Raw genomic sequence first — 17,558 nt, forward strand, 5'->3', positions numbered from 1 at the left:
GCAGAACACCAATATACATAAAATAAAAATAAATAAATTATATATCTTATCTGTAAATTATGACGTTTGTTAGACATCAAAGCATGGAAATGCCTATTATATTACACATGCACAATTATTTTACTAACACTAATCTTATTCTAAAACTGTGAATGAAGCTATGGATGCAGTTCAGTAGTATAGGATGTGCTGAGCATAAAGGGGTCCCAGGACTGAAAAAAAAAAAGAAGTTGTTCCAGTGATATTTAGGTTCTACAGATATTTTTTTCTACTTTATAAAACAGTCTTAGTACTACTAACCCATAGGAATAATTGAAGAATAAATAAAAGTCATATCATATAATTAGATCTAAAAAACATATTAGGCAGGCAATTTCCACCCTGTGCAGAAAGGCCATCACCTCCATCTAAGCAGGATAAAGCACAAAGCAGTCTGAGTTAAAATTGCAAATAAAACAGACAAATATAAGTCAAAAAACAAAACCTATCAGAGGCAGACCACAGTAAGAAAGCTTTGTCAGTATAGTGAGTGTTATGCCACGTAAAAGGGCTTAGCTCTCACTTTTCAGTAAAATCAAGATCTAAAAAGGAGTTCTTCTTTAATAAAACATTATTTCTATCTGTTCAAAACTGTGTTTTATAGACCAATTTTTAGCTACAACAACAATAAAAACTATTGTACATCAGAAATACACAGACATGAATCTATAGTGATATAAGTAAACAAGGACAGAAATAATTGACAGAGAAGGGGTAGCTTCTTCTTACAGAAATTCCCAAGTAGGAAATAGAGATGGAATAAGGAAATTTCCCTCAGGCAAACACCAAGACAGTAATTCTCCCAACAGATGCTAAGATCATTGCACACAAGCTTGAAAACATCCTTAACAAGATAGTTACCAATCACAAACGTACAAATACTAAATTTGTAGGAAAGAAACTCATCAGATGCCTTCCCATCCACAGTAACAGTAAGGATGTCTGGAAAAGTCACAAGGAAATCATACAGTAACTATCTAAAAATACCTATAAGACATACTACACCTGTGTATAAATAGACATAGACAGCTTAAGTGAAATCTTCCCATCTCAGCTGGCAATGTTCTCCTAAAGAGGCACAGACTTATCCAATAAAAGCCCCAATATCAGGCATGAGGATTCCTCTTTTGAGTTGTTGGTCAGAGGGGCCCAAGACACTCCCAAAATACTTCAGGGTATTGCTATTAACCTTCGTTGCCCCTAGAAGTGAAAGGAACGTCCCTATTGCTGACGATACCATGCATTTCAGACACAGTTCCTTATCCAGATGTCTCCTCCTTGAAGACTAGCCTCCTTGAGGACTAGCTATCATGGTGCCATGCAAATTTCCAAAAGAGGAAGACAAGAAGGTGCCATGCAAATTTCCAAAAGAGGAAGACAACCAACAGTCCTACATAGTGATGATACTTATAAACCACAATGATGACCAGCATGGCACAATAGCCCTGAGGGTGTTGGAAGCAACCAACAGCTTTTTAATTGGACTTAAAACACATGCAAGAGGAGGGAAATCATGCCTGGTTAGACTAGAAACCTAGCCAACTACCCAGGGCTAGTGAGGCCATTATTATTTGCAGAGAACCTACAACCACCACTTTACTAAACCAACATAAGTTCTAACTGGATTCTGAGTATTAATCCTTATATTCGCAGATACAATGTAGCTATCACCCTATATTGGGGAGATTTCTCTTTACAACAGAGATCATCATAGAAAACTATAACCAATCAAACTGCACAGTTGTAGGTCCCAGTCCCAACTGATACATCTATAACACAACTACTACACCTGAGGCTCCAGGATCATTTCAGAAGAGGAGTGTGGTGGTTTGAATATTCTTGGCCCATGAGAAGTGGCACTATTAGGAGATAATGGCCTTGTTTGAATAGGTGTGGCCCAGTTGGAGGAAGTGTGTCACTGTATAGGAGGGCTTTGAGGGATCCTAGTGCTCAAGCTCCACCCACTGCTGAAGAGAGAGCCTGCTCCTGGCCTCCTGAAGAAGCAAGTCTTGCAATTATGATGTAGAAGCCTTAGGATCATGTTATAGAACTCTAAGCTTCTCCTCCAGTGCCATGCCTACCTGGATGCTGCCATGCTTCCTGCCTTGATGATAATGAACTAAACCTCTGCACCTGTAAGCTAGCACCAATTGTCCTTTATAAGAATTGCCTTGGTCATGGTGTCTCTTCATAGCAAGGGAAACCCCAACTAAGGCAGAAAGATAAAAATTTCTAACAGCAAGAAGAAGAGAAAGTTTGCTGTGAGGTGGTGTCTCCTAGAAATGTCTAAAAAACTACGCTAATGAAGTTTCACTCACATAAATGCCTAAATACAAGCTGAAGAAGAACAACACCAATAGGCATGCTAGTGTAAGCAGGAGGGAAGCTCATATGTCCTAAACCCTACACAAAGAACTACAGGTAACAAAGGACTGCTGACAGCAGGAGAAATAGTCTTCCTCAGGCAAGAGCAAATGGGTTAGTTATACAGTACCAAATAGTCCGCCCTGAAAGCATACATACAAGTAACATCATACAGACTGAGCAGGTTGTATTTATATATTTAAGAAATTGATTTTAAAGAGAATAGGATACAGCTTACTGAGAGATAAAAGGGGAAGGGCGAATGATGTAATTATATTACAATCTCAAAAATTAAAATTGAGGAAAAAATTAGGAAAAACCCCTATATACCTATTATAAAGGTGAAACCCAATATTTTGACAGCACCAAAATGCTGGCAAAGAGGTGTACTGAGTTTTCTTTTGGTACTGGGAAAATGTGAAATCCCATAGCCACTTTGGAAAAATTAGATTTAATTAGATTTATAAATCTAAACCTACTTTTGTCATAGGACTCAACAAGCATATTCTCTGATATTCCCAAAGGAATCAAACTCTTGTATTTTTAAGACATCCTACATACAGATGTGTACAGTAGATTTATTCATAACCACCTAAACTTGGAAACAACAAAAATGTTCCTTAGTAGGTGGATGAATAAATAAACAGCAACGCATTCAGAATGTGGAATCTCTCTTGGTGCTAAAAAGAAATCGGGCTATTGACCCATGAAGAAAGACAAAGGAAACTGAAACATGTATTGCTAAATGAAGAAAGTCAACCTAAAAAGGCTTCATTTAATGGTATGACATTCTGAAGAATGCGAAACTAAGGAAACAATAAATAAAATAGATGAGCACTTGTCATGACCCAAGAGAAAAACAGGCAGAGACGAGTAAAGCTCAAAGTATTTTTAATGCAGTGAAAATACTTGATGATATTAAGTAGTAGATGCCTATGCATTTGTTAAAAGCCATAGAATACACCACCCTGAAAGAGAGAACCCCGTTGTAAATGAAGTGGTGGCAATGTGTTAATGTATGTTCATGATTGTAACGCATGTACCACTTTAGCATAGGATGTTGATTGTAGAGTGGGTGGTGTATGTCAGAGACAAGGGGTATATGTTCTTCCCATTTGATTTTGTTGGGAGCTTAAAATAAAGTCTAGTTTGTTTTTGGTTCCATTTTGGTTTGGTTTGGTTTGGTTTTAGTTTTTTGAGACAGGGTCTCTCTATTATGTAGCCTTGGCTGTCTTAGAACTTACTCTGTAGTCCTGGCTAGCCTCACAGAAATTGCCTCTGCCCCTCTGCTCCTCTGCCTCTGCCTCTGCCTCTGCCTCTGCCTCTGCCTCTGCCTCTGCCTCTGCCTCTGCCTCTGCCTCTGCCTCTGCCTCTGCCTCTGCCTCTGCCTCTGCCTCTGCCTCTGCCTCTGCCTCATGCTGAGATTAAAGTAGAATACCACTACACAGTGCTAAAGTCGTATTTGTTTGTTTGTTGAATGATGCAATGTGGAATCCTAAAATGAAGACACTGGAACAGCAAAAAAACATTAAGGGGAAATCTGATGGTAATTTGTTAACATTTCAATAATTAAAGTAACACATATATTAACATTAAACTCTGTAGTATTTTTTGAGAGCTGACAAAGGCATTTATTGTTTTCTTCCTGATAATGGATGCAATGTGATCAACTGCTTTAAGCTCCTTCTGCCTTGATACCCCTGCCATGATGTAATTTTTGAACCTTTCACTGTACACCAATAAACAACCACCCCTTCTTCAAGTTCTTTAACAGACATTTTTGTATTCAAATTAGGGGTGTGTGTGTGTGTGTGTGAGAGAGAGAGAGAGAGAGAGAGAGAGAGAGAGAGAGAGAGAGAGAGAGAGGCAACAGATTTTCTGGAGCTAAGAGATTATAGGTCACCTGGCATGGATGCTGTGAATTGAACTCAGGTTCTTTGAAAGAGCAGTGCATGTTCTTAACCATTGAACCATCTCTCCAGCCCCATGTAAGTTTTTTTTTTAATCACAGCAACAGGAAAAGTAACTAAGACACTCACTTGTAGGCATATTGCTAATTACTTTACAAATATTAACCCATTCCCTATGAAAGTCACTCTGTATAACTACTAGAATCTACCTTTGGTACATGAAAAAGCTGAGTACCCAAAGGTATTACCTAGTGATAGAGATGAGATCTCCTGTACTCCCTTTCACTAACAAAGGTAGTGGTGCAGCTTGAGGATCCCCATCTAAACAAAACCATCTGACCTCCAAAATGCACCCAAATTCCAAGTTTTGAGGAAATTTGTGGAATACTTCAGGCTTCAAATTGTCAGACCAGTAATGTCTCTGCAAATATGCCAAAAACAAGACCAAAGAAACAAACCAAACCAAACAAAGAAAACAACAACAAAAACCCTCCAAAACATGAAATGCTTTTGATCCAAAACTTGGGACAAGACTATTCCACTGGCAATGACAAAAGCAAATATGACTATCATATTAAATCAAATTATATTAAAGCACTACATAAATGTCTATGTTATTTTAATAAATTTTACAAGGAAAAACGAAAACTTGACAGACTAATGGCTGAAAGTATTGTTACCTTTTGTTTTTCTCTGTAATCTTCTCCTTCAAACTTGTACAAACTTTGTTCAAGGTCCATTCTAAAATTTCTTAGAGATGACTCTCCCATTTTCTGCATGCGTTCATTCATCTCTGCAGTCTAACGTTGAATGTATTGAAATGAGAAAATTATCAATGAATCAACTTACAAAATGTGAACTTTCTATTTATCTGGAATCCAGGTTTGTCATGAAATATCTGTTCTGCTAAGTTACACGAGAAGAATGAAATACTAGAGCTGGAGACATATCCCAGCAGTTTAAGCACTTGTTGTTCTTGTAGAGGCTCAAGTTCAATTCCCAGCACCTACATGGCAGCTAACTCATAACTCCAATCCAAGTTTATTTGAAATCCTCTTCTGTCCTCCAGGGACACCAGGCATGCACATCATGTGCATACATGCAGGAAAATATCCATACACGTAAAATAAAATAAAATAAAATAAAATAAAATAAAATAAAATAATAAGATAAAAATAATGCAGTGCTGAGAGAGAAGAGGGGGCAAGAATATATTTTTTCTTGACATGATGGTAAAATCATGATGGTAGAGTACAACATGCAAGGCCCTACATGCTATCTCCAGTCATACACACACACACACACACACACACACACACCTAAAATTTTAACTTCTCTCAAGTGTTTGAAAAAAATCAAATGTTTCATTCCCAAATATTTTCACTCAGGGTTTCTTTATAGGACATTTATCACTAAAAATGTTGTCATATTATAATTTCCATTGTATAATTTTAATGAGAGAAATCACTAGTACTATCATAAAGGTAAAGTTAAACTAAAATATTTTTGCATATTGATATAAAATGTAGTAACACAAGATTGTTCTATGACCTTTAAAACAAAAGCATTTTGAGAATCAAATTGAACCTTTGCAAGATATACATTTACTACATTTTTGATAATTTTATTTTTGTTTTCCAAAGGTTATAAACTGCAAGTTTGGTCCCCACCATAATGGTATTGAATTGGTGGAACATCAAAGAAATGTTGATTATGTCTTTAAGAGATATTAAGGGTTTTCCCTCAAAAGTGAGTTAGATCTCAGAGGCCTGCTCTCTAGCTCTTGTGTGACTGGGTTAATTACTATGACAATGGGTTGTTATAAAGCCAGGAAATCGTCTTCCAAAGTTCTCTTACTTCCTCTCTCTTGTGCACTCACTCCCACCAAACAATGCTATCCTCCACGAGGCCCCACTGGAAGCCAAAGCTAGCACCAGGCTCTTGCACTTTCAAACACCTTCTTTCCCTACAAAGTAGTCAGCCTCAGGTATTTTGTTATAGAAAGAGCAAAAGAACCAAGACAATCCTGAACATGTTTAAAAGAGCCATTGATGTCCAATCCACAAAACCTATACAATGATTAAGGCAAAAGGCAAACAACCCTGGTTGTTTACCAAGTAGATTGGAGGAAAATACACAAAGAGAGGGTGAGCTTATGGGCAACATATTACCCATTGCACTGTACGTGCTTTACCTGCACTTTTGTAAAGGGGGAAATATTTCTTTAAGTACAACTAACTAGCTACGAAACACTTAAAAGTTTGAGTCATTACTGGATATTAAATATCTGATGTCATTAAAAATGCCAAGGAAGTTCCAGGTGAAACAAAGCTGTGTGGTTTTTGGGGGGTGTTTTGTTTTGTTGTAAATAACCTACATTATGGAAATACAGTGCTATTTTCAACTGACCTTCTTTTCTCCTCTTTCCAGAATAGTTACAATGTCCTCATCTGTCAGCTCACTTTCTTTACAGGCAAAAACATGTGTAGCTCCATGACGGATCATTTGTAGCATTTCCTCTTTTGCCAGCTTGTTAGATTGTTGGTCAATGAGTCTTCCTAAAAACGATCAAAATGGAATATGTTAAATTATATTTCAAAGAAAGTACAGTATAACGGTTCTGATCAGGCACATTGGACTAAATCATACTTAAAGAAGCTTTATGAGAAAACTGGTAAGCTTAATATTATCTGCTTAATAAGTAACTAGAAGTTTTTCTTCTACTGCATTTCCTATTCACTATTTTGTTAATACTTTTTTGTGTTCCAGTTTCATTTTTCAGATAAATTTTCTGTATGGAAAAGATGCTCTGATGTATGTATATTTGTTTAAATTTTTCAGAAGCAAATATTTTTCTGCTAAATAATAGTATACGATACTACAAAAGTCATGTCATTGACATTCAAGTATAACACAGTGAATTTATTTCATGTACTGAGGGCATAGGCCTAAATTACAAAAAATTGCAAACATCTTTTCAAAGATTATTTACAGACATGTAACATTATATAGACTGAGCATATTATATTTAGGAATATGCATATATATGCATGTAATAATAATCAGTTAAAAGAGGCCATTAATTTGAAAGAGATAGGAGAAATATATGTGTGTGCATATATACACATATCCATGTATATATATATACATATATATATACATATATATATATGGGTTTGGAGGGAAGAAGGGAAAGAAATGACTGAATTATAATAATATGAGCTAAAAATAAAAGGAAAAAAGTTTATTTTCACTGTTTGTAACTTTCAGTCAACCTTTCTTGAAAAGCAGTATCTTTTGAAGGAAACTAAATGTTTTTTGCACCTCTTCAAATTAAAGAAGCTTCTACATAGAAATACCTTGCTGTATAACAATTGAATCAAGTCTCAGTTTTATCTCAGCTCTTTCTACAATCCTCTCTTCCACTGTGTTGTCTGTAATGAGACGGAAGACTCGTACTGGCTTCTTCTGACCAATGCGATGTGCCCGATCCTAACAGAAAAAGTCCAACTGTAATATGCTAGAGACTGTAGACAAGAATTAGACATATAACTACAATGCTATAAATATCTGAAAATAAAATTCAGACTTCAATCTCTCTAAACCTATCACTTCTGAAAGGAGGATGATAAATGTTAAGGATTTCCAAAGATTTCTGGGAACAAAGAAATCTTGAAGCGTGCTGTGCTGCTACTGGGAAACTTCCAGAATGTCATAAGGCAAAGCCTCTTTGAGATGAGGACAAACAGCAGCTAAGGCTTCTGCACTGAGTTACTGGGCAACGTTAATTCACTAAATGCAAACATCTCCAGATGAGCAAGGAGTTTCTAAAGGAACAAAGAAGTTAGCAAGGGCTGCTATGCTACCAAAGTCTGCTTTATCTCACCATCAAGCAGTTCTTTCTGCTTACCAAGGCAATTCTGAGATACATAGTAAAAGCTCATAAATATTAATGAGATCTTCATAATTTTAAGATTCTAGAATTGCTCCAATGGTTTACAATTAGCAAAGGTGGCAACTTCTGGCAAAATATAAGCATGTGGAGAGTGTGTTTAAAATGCAAAAACTGACAGAGCAAATGAGAACAGAGAGGAGGTGGGGAGAATCAAAGAAACAGGCTTGAAAACAGTCCCTATAGTAAATGGGAAAACAATCCAATCCAATAACCAAGTGGCAATAATCTTTCAGAGAGGATTCAATACTGTACAAATATGTAAAACTTTAAACTCCAACCAGTAATCTCTGAGTGACCAGATTGTGATAAAAGGTAAAATAAAACATTCTTTTAAATACACACACACACACACACACACACACACACACACACATACACACACAACTCGATGGTTCTGTGGGTAAAGTGCTTACTGTTCAAGTATTAGGACCTAAGTTGAGGTCTCTAACACCCACATCAAAGCTAGGCATGGTGCCCTTCATTTACAACTCCAGCACTGAGGCTGGGAGTTGGGGCAGGGCTGGGGGCACTCACCAACCTGTCAAGCCAAAGTGGCAAACTCCAGCTTCAGGAAAAGAATCTGTCTCAAGCATAAGAGAGAGACGCAGTTGGGGAACACATCCTCATGTCAATCTCGGGCTTCCACATGTGCTCTCTCAGGAATACACGCCCACACAAATGTACGCAACATGCACATTCACACACAGACAGCAAACTTTCTCTTCTTCCATTTTTACCTATTCATCGCAATTATTTTATTACAGACGTTAAAATCTAACGTTTTCGAATTTCAGTACTAAAGTTTGTTTGTTTGTTTGTTTGTTTGTTTTTTAAACAGGATCCAGCCATACAGCCCCAGCTGACTTGGAACTCATTAGTAGACCTCAAACTCACAGAGAGCCCCCTGCCTCTGTTTCTGAGTGCTAGGACTAAAAGCCATCATGCCTGACCTAAAGATTTTAATAGGCACTTGTTAAGCAAAATAATGAGATTGTTTATCCTTCTCATTAAAATAAACTCAGAAAGCCTCCTCAATACTCAAGATAGGAAAAAGTTGACATACATATAGATTAGATATAAATTAGATATAGATATAGCTGATATAGATATAGGTTATATACAAATTAGATATACATATAGATATAGGTATAGATTAGATATAGATAGGTAAGTTTTACACTTTTATTTGAAGCATATCTGTTAGCGTTTATTTTTTTATTTGTTTTCACAATTAATTCAGCAACTTTAACTCTATCTAACCTTTACAAAAATCACTCCAAAACTGTTATACTGTAATAACGCATTATCTTTGTTCTATGTAAACAATAACATTCTGTGGTTCAATGATTTCCTGATAGCATTAAATGTTACTAACCATAGCTTGTAAATCAACCTGTGGATTCCAGTCTGAATCATATAGGATGACCACATCAGCACTTGCCAAGTTAATTCCGAGTCCTCCAGCCCTAGTACTCAGCATAAAGATGAATTTGCTGCTATTTGGAGCATTGAAGGCATCTATCGCTTCCTTTTTTTAATTAATAAAGAAATATAAAAAGAGAAAAATTGAATTAAATTCCAAATTTTAAGAAAGAGAAAAGTTAGCATGCTCACAGAAAATACTTTTATACTTGTATATAAAATTCTTCATAACCTAACAGTTTATAATATTCTTCCATCTTCCACACTGTTTATCTATACTTACTGTGTAAGTTGCTGGAGAAAATATGTCTTTATACATGAAATTTGCAAGGGTTAACCAATAGAGACAAACATAAAACAATCATACAAATAAATTTAATTAAGCAAATCATTCGTTTGCATCCTTTGAAAATAATAGTAAAACTATTCCAATTAATTAAAAGCTGAAATGTATATTTGGGAAACATATCAGAATGTCAATATCATTCTGAGGACTGATAAACAAGACAGAAAAGTTGAGAAATACAAATGAGAGTAAGATAATCTGTATCAGTGTAATGACAAAGGAAAAATAATTGAGAAAATCGGAATGACATGTCCAGGAATATTTAGTAATGAATCTTTAAAATTAATACATTGTCAATATCCTCTATACAAAGTTCATGTAGAAATTAATTAGGAAAATGCTGTCTCCAATAAAACAATGAACCTGAAAGGAGAAGAATTTCTACTCACAGAATAAATACAAATATACAAAAACTGCTACAAGAATAATGTTAAATTCTCACTAGTTATCAAACAGATGCAAACAGACAATATAATGACATGTTAAAGCTAAATCAAAATATTAATGCTCAAAGCTGATGAGGGAGCAGAGGGACATTGCTTCTGAGAGTGTACATTGAAACAACCTTGCTAGAAAGCAACTTGACAACATGCACTGAGAGCCTTAATACTGTTCATACCCTTTGACCCAATAATTCCACTTCCAGGAACTTATCCTAAGGAAAAATATCAGAGATGTGCACAAGATATATGTATAATGACTTTCACTGTACTATTATTTATAACAGTGAAAAATTGGAAGCAACCTAAATCATCAGCAATAACGGGACATATTATGTACAGTACATCATTAAGGCTAAATATTTTCCTAAAACTATAGTGATAAAAAGCAATATAATCCTGACTAAAAGTACTAATATTCTGAACTTTATATATAGCACATATATAAAGTTTGGTACCAACTTGTTACATATTATTTCTCATAAAGATTTTCCAGAGATAATTGATTTTGTAAATCTCTCAGTACTCGTATATTAAATATATAGTCACAAAATGCTCAGTTATTTTTTAATGCAATAGAAAAAGATGGTCTAAGTTCTAGTGAGACTTGGTGCCTAGCATTACTATAGTCAGTAGAACATGATACCGTGGAGTACAGAACACAAAAAGGTTTGATGACAGGCACCCTGGTGTAAAGAAAATTGCAAAAACCTGGAAGTGAAGTACAACTCAGCCATATATCCACATCTGAAACACAAGCCTTTGACTCCTCTGAGACACAATTTAATGTGGCACAAGTTTATCAGTACCTTGACTCAGATTATTGGGAGAATCATTGAGAACCACTGGGTGCCTAGCCTATATTAGCTTCTTGCTAACTGTTAAGTCCTTTCCCTATAAAAGTGAAACCAATTAAGTCCAATGATGGTCAGAGGCAGAACTAGCTGAGTTAGTTTCCCATAGGGAAAGGTTAAATGTCTGAACTATAGAGGAGAGGAAAAATCTCCACTGCTTATACACAGAGCAAAGAATCAAATGTAAAAAAGACATGAAATGATTATATGAATAGCAATATAAACAAGACATCTCCCAGAGGAAAGAATGGGTCTGACATCTCTGTACTCAAATGTGATGCCTGTAATTCAAAATCTTTGAACGAAGAATAATACTTGAAGATTAAAAAAGAAAAACACACATGCACAAAGAGGAGGATTCAAGAACTCTGTGAGGGGGGGTGGGGCAACATTTGGGATATAAATAAATGAAATAAAATAAATAATTAATTAATAAAAGAAACAACAGAAAAATTTAAAAATTAAAAAAAATTAAAAACACAAGAATTTCCATATAGCTAGGTAATGAATAGGGAAATAGGTCAGGAGTGACAACAGGCATTTTGAGGCCAGATAATACCTACTAAATATTGCCTTGGTATCCTTTTCATAATAGCAAAAAAGGGCATTCATCTTGAACAGTAATAAGTGTTATGCTTTATGAAGAAATGGGTTCTCAGTACTAAGTCAACAAAAATTTCAAGAAAGAACTGTCTCAGAGAACTTCTAGCTATAAGGTGGGAAATAATTGAAGTTTTTAAGCATTCGGTTATGTACAAAAGTTACCATAACTGTTTCCTTTAATAGGTAGCAGAAAAGCCTTAACATAAAAGTCTGTGTGCTGTTGGCAAAGCTGAAGAATGCGATAGCCAGGCTTCAATAAGGGTGTTCATAAGAGACAGAAAGTCTTGTCAATGGAAGGAACTGTGGAAGTAGAGGAACATAAGCTGAGATTCCTGTGGCCTGAGAACGTGTCCTGAAACAAACAGAAAGACCTGTGTGCAATGTCCTGTCACACAGAACTCAGTGCACTGCATGGATATAAACTGTTTGTACCTATTATAGCCACCAACCCTCACACTGTCATCAGGAAGAAGTATTAGTACCAATTTTATCTTTGTGATACTATCAAAGATACTGAGGTTTATAGAATTAAATGGCCACTAGAAAGTGGTGGTGTTAGTGCTAAAAATCAGGTCTTCAAACCAAGTTCTGGGTACTTCCACTATACTGTAAAATCTTCTTCATTTGCCTATAATGTGAGGAGAGAGAGAGAGAGAGAGAGAGAGAGAGAGAGAGAGAGAGAGAGAGAGAGAGAGAGAGAGAGAGAGAGAAAGAGAGCTAAAGGATCATAGAAAAGAGAGAAAGAAATAGCAAAGCCATCCACAAAGTGATTTAATGGGTTTAAAGTGCCTTTCAATCATGACTTTTGTGATAGATACCCTAAAGACTTACAAGAATTTCAAAATATGAAGAACACACTGGGTGCTAGGTAGGTGTACTTATTCATACTTACAAACCAACATTTTACCACCTAAAATCCCAAACTCATAAGTATCTACACTTATTTTGTCATACTTCATTTTTACAAAAGCCCTCCACAGTCAAGACTGTTCCTTCAATACTAGAGTTGGTTAATCATAAATCATCCAAATGACCACTACTAAACTCCACAAATGGCCAGGGTCTACCATGGTACACAAATTCAGAAAGAAAAGAAACATATAATCAGAAGTCGGGGTGTCAGTTTGAGAGACAGTAATCAACTGGGGTAGTGGCCAATAGAGATAATATTCTTAGAAAAGCATATCTCTGAAGAGTCTAGGATGATTTGGGGGGAAAAATCAGTGGAATGGAAACTAAGTATGGAAGAGTGATGATAGAAGAAAGATCATGGTGGCAGTGAGGAAGTCAGTATCACTGAGCAGTAGAGCAGACCAAAATTGAAAACAACAGTAAAGAAACATTGTGCAACTGAGTGCTAATTTTTGACGTCTTGCTTCACTTTCTTGTCCTGTCCTCACCTCTCTTTCTTCATGTGGGGTTTGTCCATCCAGTCGAGAATACTCATAACCACGCCACATACAATAATCCTCCAAAATGTCTAACAGTCGAGTCATCTGGCTAAAGATGAGAACTCTTGATCCTAAAATAGTTCACCAGAAAATAGTTACACAACATGTGTAAAGTATGAAAATTATATAATGAAATACATTATCTGTGTGCAGTTAAGATAGGCAAATGATTTCAGGTACCTTGAAAGCCAAAAAGAAAATAAAGCATCATAAACAATCTAAATAATATGGCATATAAACATGCCAACACAAACAAAGAATGTTACGCAAAATTATCATTTGTTAAACTAAAAGGTTTTCTTTAGGTCTTAAAAAAAATCTTGCAGACATCATGAATCTTGCAGGCAAATAGATGGAACTAGAAAATGTTATCCTGAGTGATATAACCCAGACCCAAAAAGAAATGCATGGAATGTATACACTTATAAGTGGACATTAACCATAAAGTGCAGGATTCCCACAGTACACTCCCACAGACCCAAAGAAGCTAAACAAGAAGGAAGACCCAAGTGAGGATACTTAAATCACACTTCAGAGAAACAAAATGGTCATGGGAGGAAAGGGAGGAAGGGAACTGGGTGGGAGAGTGGAGAGGTTGGGAAATGGGGGGTCAAGATTAGTTATGGGGAGAGGCCCAGGAGAATTAATGGAAATCTACAGCTGACTGGGGTGAGGGAAAATGGAGAATCGCTAGGAAGGCCCAGAGACCAGGGATGGGGGAGTTTCCCAGGAGTCATTGCCAAGAAGACTAACATTACGGATGTGAAACCTGTAGAGGCCATTTCCTGTAGTCAGGCTGGGCCCCTGGGGCCAACTAATATACAGCCCAACTCAAAACCCATCCCATGGGCAATCCCTGACATTTTTAGTGATACTCTGTTATGCTTGCAGACAGAACCCTAGCATAACTGTCCTCTGAGGGGCTCTACCCAGCGTCTGACTGAAACAGATATAGAGACCCTCAGCCAAACATTAGACAGAGGTTGTGGACACCTATGGAAGAGTTGGGGGAAGGATTGAAGCCCCTGAAGTAGAGGGAAACTCCACAGGAAGACCAACTAAGACAACAAACCTGAACTCCCGGGAGCTCTCAGAATCTGAACTCTGTTGGTAGAACATACACTGGCTGGAAATGAGGCCCCCTGGCACATAGGTAGCAGACAGGTAGCTCAGTCTTCATGGCTGCCCTGTCTAGCTTCAGTGGGAAAGGATGCACCTAATCTGGCAGAGACGTGATGTACCAGGGTGAGAGGATACCCAGGGGGGAACCTAATGCTCAGAGAAGGGAAGGAGGGATCAGGGGAGGGGACTTGGTGAGGGAGGGACCTGGAAGAGGAGCAGCGTTTGGGATATAAACAAATAAATAATGTTTTTTTTAAATCTTATACATATACTACCATGACTTATATTCTGCCTTTTCTTTGTCCCAAGGATCTACAATGGTCCATATGATCTCTCTCTGGATTATTACTGCAACTATCTTCACCTTGGCTTCTGGTTTTACTCTCTCATTCCCACAGAGTGCTTCCAGCGTTATCCTCCTGACATCTAATAATGTTACTTCCTATCATCAAGTCTTCTTTAACTCCTCTATATCCAAAATAAAAGTCTTTGAAGTATGGTTTTAAAGACCTTCCATAATTTGGTGCATAATGGTGCATAATATGGCAGTATCTATCCTTACCAAATTCACGAAATGCCACACTACATTACATCCCATAAATGCCTGCGCTGTGGTCCCTGTTTCACTGCCCTAGACAAGCACACCTGTTGCATTTTTGATGGCTCACTCCTGCTTTCAAACTCCAGTCTTCACTTCCAATATCATCACTGTAAAGACGATCCCAATTCCCATTTTCTCAACAGCATGATGAAGTGCACTTAGCACATCGAACTGCAACTCTTCTTCCTCACTACACTGTGAGCTTCTCCAAAGCAAAGCCATCATTGTAATCTTTGCATTCCTAGACTAGAGGAGAATTCCTGGCAAAGAGTAAGTAAGTACTCAACAATGTCTTCTAACCTAGTGGTTGAATGAATCTAAGACATTTTATTCACATACAAATCATTATGAGTTTATTCCATGCTAACTAAGAAAAAAATTCCTCACTCACCCTGTTCTTTAATTCTCGCCAATAGCTTATCCAGAGCGACCATTTTACCACTATTGCCGACAATGTGCTCATCTGTCGTATAAGGTGGACCAGGCTCTGCTCCATCAAACAGATAAGGATGATTACAACACTTTCGGAGCTGCATCAGAATATTCAAGAGTCGCATCTTGTCCATCTTGCCAGAAGAGTTTAAGACATCAATATCTTTCATCAGAATTTTTGTATACCTAAAATGTTAAACTATAATTAATCACTTTTAAGAACGAAATGCCATAAAGAAAGGTTCCACTAGCAACATGGCTGGATTCCTAGTAAGTACAAATAAAGTAGATAAAGGCAGATTTGAGTTGAGTGCTAGAAGTATCAGTCAGTAGTAGATTGCATGCTTAATATTCACAAGTACCCTGGGTTCAATCACAAAAAGAAAAAATCTTTTTGATTTGAAAGAAAATATGATCTGAAAAAAACAAGGAATTAAAGATTTGAACATTTTGTTTTGTATGTTACTTACTTCCATGTTGCTTATGGACCTGTGTCCCTATACTATTGCCATTACTAGAAACTGTCATCAGCTAACGATTTTTCCAGAACCTACATCTGAGAATTACCTACTAACTACAATACTTGCCAAAAGTTTACAGCCAACTTTTACTTATTTGAGCTATATTCACATTTGAGCTAATAGCAATCTAATTTTTCCCTTCTAAATGGAACACATTGATTTTCTAATAGAATACTTGAACAACATAACTTGCCACTTAAGTAAATTATCATAGCTGAACAATCAACAAACGTGATTTTTATATATGAATAAACTCCTATATATGAATAAACGTTGCCAGATGTAAAATTGCTCACCATTCTCGTTGCATTTTACTCAGGCCCAAGTAAATCTTTATTTCCTTCTTAGGAGGCAGACTCTTCTCTACATCGGTTTTTATCCGGCGTAACAAAAATGGTTTTAAAACCTAAAAAAGCAATGTTTCTTATAAAAGCATATAAAGCACGTAGGATTCCAGATGGTATGTTTTACTAATATTACAGTTTTTAACAGTTAAAACTTTCATCCTGATGTATAATCTAACAAACACCAAGAGTAACCAGAAGCAAGAGCTTCCTAATCTCTCAGTAAATAACCACCAAATCATGACCCCTTAAAGAGTGAGAATGGAGGCCGTGGTGATGTTCACAAGAGAGAGTGACTGTTCATCATTCACGGGACTCCAGGTTCAATTCCCGGGTCCTCTAGAAGTGAGGGAGGAAAGTAAACACTCATGACTTACAGGACAAAATATGCTAAAATATAAGACAAGGCTATTGGCTACTGACTAATCGTGGAAGAAGTCTTGTTTTACGTACTACTCTTAATACAAGGTTTTATAACATGGGGAAAATATGACATGAGAGATTCAGTTTAAATTCTCTCAAAATAAATTTAAAATTCAGTCATTTAAAATAATACAATAAATGAATGAGGAGAAAAATTCAATTTAAAAAAAATTAGTTTAGCCGGGCGTGGTGGCGCATGCCTTTAATCCCAGCACTTGGGAGGCAGAGGCAGGCGGATTTCTGAGTTCGAGGCCAGCCTGGTCTACAGAGTGAGTTCCAGGACAGCCAGGGCTACAGAGAAACCCTGTCTCGAAAAACCAAAAAAAAAAAAAAAAAAAAAAAAAAACCCAAAAAAAGTTTAGACATTGTTTAGACACAATGGAATACTACTCAGCTATTAAAAAGAATGAATTTATGAAATTCCTAGCCAAATGGATGGACCTGGAGGGCATCATCCTGAGTGAGGTAACACATTCACAAAGAAACTCACACAATATGTACTCACTCATAAGTGGATATTAGCCCCAAACCTAGGATACCCAAGATATAAGATACAATTTGCTAAACATATGAAACTCAAGAAGAATGAAGACTGAAGAGTGGACACTATGCCCCTCCTTAGAATTGGGAACAAAACACCCATGGAAGGAGTTACAGAGACAAAGTTTGGAGCTGAGATGAAAGGATGGACCATGTAGAGACTGCCATATCCAGGGATCCACCCCATAATC

General features: G+C 36.7%; 1 protein-coding gene across 5 annotated transcripts in view; it reads right to left on the reverse strand.

Annotated features, from left to right (window-relative positions):
* The window catches only part of Smarca1 (SWI/SNF related, matrix associated, actin dependent regulator of chromatin, subfamily a, member 1), an 83,244-nt gene that overhangs the window by 35,553 nt on the left and 30,133 nt on the right, over positions 1-17,558 (reverse strand). For all 5 annotated transcript variants that reach the window (NM_001358618.1, NM_001290708.2, NM_053123.5 and 2 more), the window contains exons 10-16: positions 16,357-16,466; positions 15,499-15,725; positions 13,334-13,455; positions 9,644-9,796; positions 7,673-7,805; positions 6,723-6,871; positions 4,994-5,113 (exon numbers count right to left, since the gene is read on the reverse strand). In NM_001358618.1, coding sequence (NP_001345547.1) covers positions 4,994-5,113; positions 6,723-6,871; positions 7,673-7,805; positions 9,644-9,796; positions 13,334-13,455; positions 15,499-15,725; positions 16,357-16,466 — 1,014 coding nt within the window. The remainder of the gene's footprint in view (positions 1-4,993; positions 5,114-6,722; positions 6,872-7,672; positions 7,806-9,643; positions 9,797-13,333; positions 13,456-15,498; positions 15,726-16,356; positions 16,467-17,558) is intronic.

Source organism: Mus musculus, chromosome X (genome assembly GCF_000001635.26).
Source record: "Mus musculus strain C57BL/6J chromosome X, GRCm38.p6 C57BL/6J".
In the NCBI taxonomy this organism is placed as follows: domain Eukaryota; kingdom Metazoa; phylum Chordata; class Mammalia; order Rodentia; family Muridae; genus Mus; species Mus musculus.